This window comes from Gossypium hirsutum, chromosome A05, assembly GCF_007990345.1.
Source record: "Gossypium hirsutum isolate 1008001.06 chromosome A05, Gossypium_hirsutum_v2.1, whole genome shotgun sequence".
NCBI classification, from domain to species: Eukaryota; Viridiplantae; Streptophyta; class Magnoliopsida; order Malvales; family Malvaceae; genus Gossypium; species Gossypium hirsutum.
Window position 1 is genome coordinate 19,235,539 of NC_053428.1, and position 8,833 is coordinate 19,244,371.

General features: G+C 31.3%; 1 protein-coding gene across 3 annotated transcripts; it reads right to left on the reverse strand.

Annotated features, from left to right (window-relative positions):
- Nucleotides 1–472: 472 nt before the first annotated feature.
- LOC107960423 (5'-nucleotidase domain-containing protein 4) lies at nucleotides 473–6,582 on the reverse strand. 3 transcript variants are annotated; one of them, XM_016896773.2, is made up of 17 exons: nucleotides 6,027–6,582; nucleotides 5,013–5,327; nucleotides 4,836–4,913; nucleotides 4,498–4,718; nucleotides 4,078–4,170; nucleotides 3,828–3,911; nucleotides 3,455–3,571; nucleotides 3,153–3,258; nucleotides 3,019–3,081; nucleotides 2,887–2,940; nucleotides 2,710–2,767; nucleotides 2,057–2,133; nucleotides 1,642–1,712; nucleotides 1,300–1,360; nucleotides 1,146–1,205; nucleotides 971–1,033; nucleotides 473–849 (listed from the first exon to the last, which is right to left on the reverse strand). In XM_016896773.2, the coding sequence occupies exons 2-17, from the start codon at nucleotides 5,283–5,285 to the stop codon at nucleotides 727–729; spliced, it is 1,602 nt and encodes a 533-aa protein (XP_016752262.1). In that variant the 5' UTR covers nucleotides 5,286–5,327; nucleotides 6,027–6,582; the 3' UTR covers nucleotides 473–726. The 3 variants fall into 3 exon arrangements, with proteins under 3 accessions (XP_016752262.1, XP_016752263.1, XP_040969746.1); XM_016896774.2 differs by having other exon boundaries at nucleotides 6,020–6,550; XM_041113812.1 differs by having other exon boundaries at nucleotides 5,013–5,154; nucleotides 6,027–6,549.
- Between the last annotated feature and the right edge of the window lie 2,251 nt (nucleotides 6,583–8,833).

The following is an 8,833-nucleotide window of genomic DNA, read 5'->3' on the forward strand; positions in this document are numbered from 1 at the left end:
CACAGTTATGTTAAACCATCCAGTCCAGTATGTAGACTTGGGCGAGTCGACATCTTAGTCCTGAGACTCCAATGTCATCTATACGTATAATTTGTCTATGGGCTAAGTTGGTACAAGTACATCAATTTGAGTCCATTTACAAATATGGCCACTACTAATACCATAAAATGCCATTGAAAAAAAATGTACTCTCCATCAACGATCAAAATACAACAATTTAAACTAACAAGGTTATATTGATAAGATACATTAAAGTTTTAAAAATGATCTCGTTAAAAATAATCACAAATCTTAAATATAAATATAAAGAGTAAAACAAACATGAAAAATATAAAAATAAAATAAAATTTTATAATCAATCCGAGGTCTTGTGTAGTTTGTCATTTTAATTCATCAATGATGAGTATCATATATATATATATCTGTGTCCCGAAACACCATTTTTTAATTACTTTTTCAGATATTTAGAGAATAAGTTTAATACTTATGTCAAACTTTATTTTTAAGAAGAAAAAAAAAGAACACATGTACTAAACGAGTATCGATGACTAGAAGCATTTTTTTGAGTAAGAATGTAAATGGGGAAATTTAAGTACAATGAATCTCGTTGATTAAGGGGTTAAGATGAATACGAGGATCCGGCTTTACTACTTCTGCGGCACCAGAACAGAACAAAAATTATTTGCTTCTACGTTCAGCTGTCGGTCAGGGAACAGTTTTCACTTTTCAAGAGGGAAGAATATGAAATTCGTGAGGCATGAAATCTTCACTTGGCCTATAGCATTTGTCTGGGGAATACAAGCTTAAGTTAGAGACCTGGCTAGTGTAAAGACATGCAAATCTCTCAACCTGCGTCGTGCCAAGCGTAAAGCAAATTATCAGTGATAATAACAAGTACTAACGATACAGTAATCTAGGCAGTTTTCTCAGATCCTTCAGAAACTGCATCCAAAGCTAATAGTATTGGTACCTGATGAGCAAAGCGAGAGTTCTGATAGCCAGTCTTCATGAGTTGCCCCCAGGTCTTATGGAACTGTTTCGTAATAAAATAGTCATTGAAAGTATCTTTATTCAAAGGTTGCATAAGCCTGATAGCCCCCTTAACGTCTCGAAATAATCTAAGGATATAGAAAAGTTTCTTCTACCTTTTGGTGATAATCTCCTTGAGCCTGTTGATGAGCGAGACGCACTTGATCTCTTTGCGACTGTTAAAAGAGAGAATTGAAAATAAAATCATTAGAAAGCTTCAAGTCATCCATCTGGCACTACATAAAACAGATCAAGGTCAAATGGTCTAACCTCCAATTCACCCAGACTTGAAATCATATTCTGCTTTTCATCATCACCAAGACTTTCAAATCTAAATAACAAGAATGCAACTCTCTTTACTCAAAAGAGAACCAATGGAACCAAACCAAAAAATAATAACCAAAAATTACAAAAGCAAAGATGAAAATTCTCCCTTGTACTAAAGATTTGATGCAATCAAGTAGAAATTAATAAGAAATCAAATCCAGGGTTTCGATATTAATTTGTCATGTCCATTATGTGTGACACACGGAGAAGGGTAGTGAATCTTATGCATCATTCAAGGGTAGTGATACTGATGACATCAGTTTTAATGATAAAATAAGTACGTACTTGAGAGACCACTTCAAATGATGAACTCGGTCTTCAACAAGATCACGCTCATTCCTCAACAACCTTAGTTGCTGCATGGAAGTACATGTATTAGTTGCAAGGAATTAAAATACTATGATAAACAGGACCGTTAGTAAGAACTCTCATGCTTTAAAACTTCTACATTTTTTGTGCAGATTTCCCCTCAAAACTTATTAAACAGTTAGAAGGACCATGAGAAAATATAGATATAGATTAACAAATTACCAATCAAGAAAAAAGCAACATGCAAACTGTTCTTCACTAATGTGTTATTACAACAAACTCTTCCTAATAAATTAGAATTTTACAATAAATTATCCAAACAGTATGATATGAAATTGAAATATCATGATCAATATCTCAGTTTAACATCATATTCAACATGTAAACCCACCTTTCGCGTATCTCTTAATTCCCAAAGCAATTCAACCTCCCTCTCAAGCTCTGGAACAACAAGCATCGTTCTCCATCCTAATCATTGACAAATTACAGAATTAAAAGCGCCCCATGCACCAAAAGAAACAAGGTTGTTAACATCTTGCGCAAAAATACATTATTAGCTCATTTTAAAGGCAATGATCATCGTGAAACTACTGATGAGAATTAATGAAGAAATATAGGAAACTCGATGACACAAGGAATATTAAGTTCCCAAAAGCACAATGAAATCATGAGAAAATATTGCATACTTATACAGCAAAAATAAGAACTAATATTGTCTAATTTTTTTCTGGCATAAACATTGCCTTCGATTCGGGATTTTATTGTTCCTATATTCTATTGCTTTTCAAGCGTTGAATATAGTTCACTGAATACTTGCAGTCTAGGCAAAAGAAAAAGAAGAAGAAAAATTAGAGTCATAATTCCATCTAACCGTGCTGCATTAATACTACAAACCACTTCATAATCCATAGACCAATATATATTAGAATTGTCTCGTTCAGATAGGTTCAAAGGTCCAATCTAACAAGATTAAATTAAACAAAAACAAGAAATTTAACTTCTACATCAAAAAGGGGAAAGGAGAACAAGGATATAAATTCATACCGAGAACCTTCTTGCTGCGCAAAATATCTCCATAGATATGATCCCCAACATAGAGAACCTAATAGAAGCATAAAACTAATTAGATTATAAAAGACAACAGAGTAATTATTATGGAATTCAACAAGCCAAAGATACAATGATCAAAATGGAACAACTTAAGAAGTTAACAAGAATCACCTGTGTACTTGACTCGATAGAAAGCAACTTATGTAGATGACCAACACTGCCTCCCTGACAAGTTTGCAGAAACTTTAATTGAAATAAAACTCCACTATTTTAAATTTTAATAATAGATAATATTCAAAATACCTGGAAAACTCGGTATCTTTTGTTTAATCCCTTCGGCAGCATTTTTGGTGAAGTACTTCCCACCTAATATCAAAGTTATGTTTAAATCATCAACTGACAATTAGACAGAATGAGGAAAGTATATTTTACCCAACCTGAGGCATAGGAGTGCCATTGTCAGTATTGAGGAGCATTCCAGACTCGGGTTCAACCTCAAAAATATTGGCACGATTGTCTTCAAGGAAGAAGCCAGGTTTTGCGCTGCATGAATACTTCCATTTTCAGCACGAGAAATCAAAGGATAGAACAGATAACATGTACCATAGATATTAAATAAAATCAAAGAGTAACTCTAGGATCATGTTAAACTAGGTTGAAATGAATTCACAACTCCAAATGATGAAAGGTCAAAAAGCATCAACATTTAGAATCAATAATACGAAATAAAAGAGCATGCCTGCCAGTGATGACAACATCAAAATATTGGAGCCAATCAAACTTGCATGTAATACCACCATCCAACGTATGCCATGCACAGAGAAAATTCATTACAATATTTGTGTAGTCCCATAAACTGCAAGAGATTCAATCAAGTATCAAATGATTGTTCTGCACAACCTTTTAGAAATGGAAGTCAGAAAGGCAAAAAAGAAAGCCTTGAGAATCATTAAGTATGAAAGCAAAACCATTAGTAGGATAGGTATAAAATGTTACTTTTCCAACTTAGGGATATTTTATTAGAAAAAAAAAAGAGGACAAGAAAAATTGCATTGAATCCCATATTACCTTTGCCTAAACAATTAGATTCTAAAATCACCAAGGAAATATACCTATTTGTCACCAAGAAAGTTAAACGGCCAGAATTCCTCAGCATTTTGAGCATAGGTACTATAGAAGTGTCCTCATTGATATATCTTGAAAAAAAAGGGAAAATAAATACATGAAAACCACTTCAAGATGCACTATAACAATATCTTCAAACAAAGATAAATTTTCCCATGTGAATTTAAATGGAATTCAGAACCGTTCTTAAACTTAGTGGTAATCTAAATAATAAAATAATGCCTCTTTTCAACTTACCTTTTAGGATCCTTTGCAACCACTTGCTTTAAGGTTCCATCCCGGTGGCACAAATCAACTGCAGCCCGTACATCTTTGTACATGCGACGGTAACTGAAAGAATCGTTTATAGCTGGCACTGGTTAATATACAGAACCTGATAAAAGGAATTAAGATCTACATACTTAGTAATTCCAAGTATATGTTAATAGTTCAGCATCAAAACAATAGAGTTTGTTCATTAAATTCAAGTTCAGAAACTACATAGGTAAACTTGGATCACATCTAAATTCCAACCACGATGTACTGTTTTCAAACTTGATATGATCTTAAATGCCTCTACCAGCATGGACTACCAATTGCACTGATGGGACTAAATGGCCTATTGATCATAACCAAAAAAAAAAAGAAAAAAAAGAAAAGAGGAAATTAATTTCTTACTCAGCACCCTCTGGAACTTTTCCAGGATTATTGTCCCTCAAATCAACAAGTTGAGCAAACAAGTACGCTTCAGCTAGTGAAAATAGTGTATCAATAAGAGCATAATCTGGCTCATCAAAGGAATCCCGTATGAATGTATTTCCGTAGGTGCCAACTTTATCTTCCTTGGACAACTCTCTGAATCCATGGTATGCTACTTTCACATATTTATGTCGATCCATCTATAAAAGGCACAACCATGAATACAAATCATATTCAAGAAAAGTAGATGAGAGAGAGAGATAAATATTCCATTAACTTGGCTATGGAGAAACTACAGCAGAAATAAATGGATCGACCTTTAAAATGTTGCCTCTCTTTTTGTCAAGAACCAAACCTCTAACCATGTATTTCCAATCAAACGTCCACTCTAGTAACTGCATTAAAATTTGTCCTTATCAGCATGCTTGCACATACCACTCAAACTTAGGAAAATTTTTCTTGGCTGATGTAAAATATGTCGAAAGTTGACAAACCTCTTGAGGATAGCCCAAATCATACACCAATTTTCTTACTGTGCCTTCATACGCAAGGGACTCAAACGTCTCAGGCTTGTATTGTGCTAGGGTATAATCCATATCAAATCCAATAGCAACAATATTCCTCATATTCAATGATCTGTTGCAGAAAATTTGTTTTCCTATATCAATTCGAGATCCACCTTCAAGAGATGACCATATATGTGGTTTCTCACCACCATGAGATTGTAATACTTTGTCACTTAACATAGTCCTGTCACTATGGTCCATTGAGTAGAAACAGTGTGGCTGTTTTGCCCCTGGATAGATTAGCTGGGAGAAAACCGGATTAGCATTAATGTTAATTATAGAGTCCAACCGGTAACATGAAGCAGTCCTCATGTCCCAGAGGAATAAATTTACTCCAAGTGCTGTGAGTAGAATGAGCATTGGTCTGCTTTATGTTGAAAATCATTTTAGATGACATCATACGGGATTGGTCAGGTTCATGTGAGACTGCAAGTTTTAGAACATAGAAACCAAATGGATGACATATATTAACTTGTTCCACACGACATCATGCATTGTTCCTAATAAATTAGTATAAATTCCAAGTATCCGGTACTTAATTTTTTTTTTCTTTCTGAAAACTCAATTTCATTAAGTAGCTATAACAAATTTCAGAACATCTGCTATTTCCATCATATTAAAGAAGTTACTAATCAATAAAAATAAACAGTGAGGTTTCCTATAGACGACTAGACAGAAACTTGACAGCTTACTTCAGGAGCCAAATAAAAATTATCACGTAGTGAACCATGTTAATTTCTGAAACAAAGAATCTTTGAACATATGCTCCAAGTAACACCTAAATCTCCAATTTATCAATCAAAACTAACAAAAGTCACGTAACAAACAATTTCCCCAAACTCAACCACAACCAAAAAAGGAAAATTAGCTCAAATGCAACATGCAAATAGCAGGTGAGAGAAAACAAACAAATAAATAAAGATTAAAACAGTAACTGGTAACCTGCAGCGCTGATAGCTTTTAACTTTGGCGGGAAACCCAGAGAAGAAGCGAAGAAACCGGGAAGAAGAAAGGAGGAGGAAAGTCACGGGAGCGGGAAAAGGCAATTGGTATTTTGGGAATTCGCAAGGTGGATTTAAACAGACATCTCAAGAACGAGTGGAAGTGATAAAAACAGTGAAATTAATTTCGATGCTTTAAAAAGAAAAGGGGAATGTACAGTTACAAGTTGACAAAGGAAGTTGCAACTGAAACAAAACAACGAGCCAAACAATTGAATTGAGCTAATTCCTTTGTTTGCTTCAAGAAAAAGGAAAACAAAAGAAGGATTATTTATTCTAGTATGGAATTTGCCATCAGAACTGGATTCATTTTTATTCATCCATGATGGATGGTGAATGGAATATGGTAAAAAATAGCGAGGGAAGATGCGGGAGGGGAAATTAATATGCCTGATTTCAGTTCTTAGCCTTCACTCCACCCCGGAGAAATCGAAACACTGTAGGAAAACATTCAGGCAAACAAATTAGTTAGTGAAGATGGAGTGACACGTGGCATCACTATAAAACAAAACTTGGATAATGTCTTTATGGTGGATTATAGATTTAGTACTGGCCCCGGTAGCCTTAATTCTATACTTAATTAAAGTAATAAATTATTGGTAACTAACACACTAAATTAATAGTAAATTTAGGTTTTGATGATTCATTTTAAAAAATTATAAAATGATTATTGCATTTTTTAGAAGTTTTTATTTAGGGTGTAAATTATTTGAATTTTTTTTTGTTACTGGGTCGTTAAGTTTTTATTAAAAAAAATTTGGCTAGCGAGCTTTAAACTACAATTAGGCAATTGATATATTAGATTAGTACCAATCAAAGAACATACCATAGGTTCAAATCAATCTAATGGTTAGTGTTGAAGATATTAAAAAAAATTTGTTTCGATTTTAGTTTGCAGATTTGTGCCATTCGAACTATTTCATAAAAAACTTAGGGTAAACTATACAAATGGTCACTCAACTATACTTGTGTTCCTGTTTTGTCACTTGACATTAAAAATTTTCAATTTAGACACTAAAGTTGAATTCATTCTAGTTTTGATCACTCGCAGTTAAATCGATAACGAAAAGCCTTTTTTTAATTGATATAATAACACATTTAGTCCTCAACAATTACATATTCTATTAATTTTATCCTAATTCTAAATAATTTAATAAATTTAACCTTCATATTTATAAATTTTATCAATTTGATCCTTAAACTTCCTAACCAAGACTTTCAGCTTTTAAAACAGAAGTATTCCACATCTATTACTTGTTTTATTTATGGTTGAAATTATTCAATTCAATACATAATCATTTTTGTTTATATTTTTAAAAAGTTATTGTTAGAAATTAACTAAATATCATTGAAAAAAATAAAAAATACAAATTTAAAAATACAATATATAATAAAATTGTATAAATAATTTAATATCTATAAAAAATAAATTTTCACTCTAACTTGCATAATTTTAGTTTTAATTAATTTGATAAATGATTTGACACTGAATCAAATTATTAGTAATATGTATTGTTTATTGTGGATTTAAAATTTAAAAATAAATAAAACACGTAATAATCTCTTAATCAGTTTATAAAATTAAAAAAAACTCATTATCAATATAACAAAAGGAAATTCAATTAATTCTTTTACATTTTTTTCTTATGAAATTTAAATGTTCATACTTTTTTCTTTTATAATCATTTATTGAATATTTGGATTTTTTAAAGCCATATTTTTTAACTCTGAATTTAATTTTCAATATCAATAGTCAACTTTGAAGACTATTTTTATGTACCTTAAAAAGGAATATCATACAATTAACCAAAAAAGTAAGTTTAAAGTATTTTTTTAAAGGTTTTTCTATTTTCTTTAGCTAAAATTTTATCAATAAAATGTTATAAAAAATTATATTTAGAAGAAAACTAATGAAAAAAAATAAAATAAAATGAAATAAAATTTCAAGATAAACTCAGTGGTATTAAGAATTGGATTGAAAAATAACTCATCAGTTGAGAGAATTTTTTTAAGATATAGTTTCAAGATGTGAAATGCCTATTATTTAAAAGTTGAAAGCTTTTGTTAGAACATTTAAGGATCAATTTGATAGAATCTATAAATGTGAAAGGTTAAATTTATTGAATTATTTAGAATTAGGATCAAATTGATAGAACATGCAAGTATTGAGGACTAAATGTATTATAATACCAGTTAGAAAAATGCTTTCCGTTATTAATTTAACGAGGAGTGACCAAAACAGGAATGAAATCAAATGTTAGTGCCTAAATTAAAAAAAAAATTAAAGGTGGGTGACCAAAATAGAAACATAAGCATTCTAATGAACCGAAAGTTACGGTATCGGAAATTGAGTCTTGAGTACTGTTTCCGTGAAATTTATTCATGAATATTTATTAGAAATATTTATGAATTATAGTTGAATGGTTATTTAATGTTTGATTAAGTTAAGTAGCTTGAATTTAGAATAATGACTAAATTGCATACGGTATAAAAGTTTAATTATAGATTAAAGATTAGTAAAAGGGACTAATCTAGCAATTAGACCCTAAGTGCCATGTGTGTGAATGTATGATATAACATGTGTAATAGTTGGTATATATGTGTAATAGCTATAAGATATTTTATGTTATAGCTATTACACATGTTAATTTTATATTTATTATAGGTTAATAATAATATAATATAGTATAATGAATAAAGAATAATGAGTAAAGAAACATAGAAAGAGTTACAGAGAGCAAACGTGAG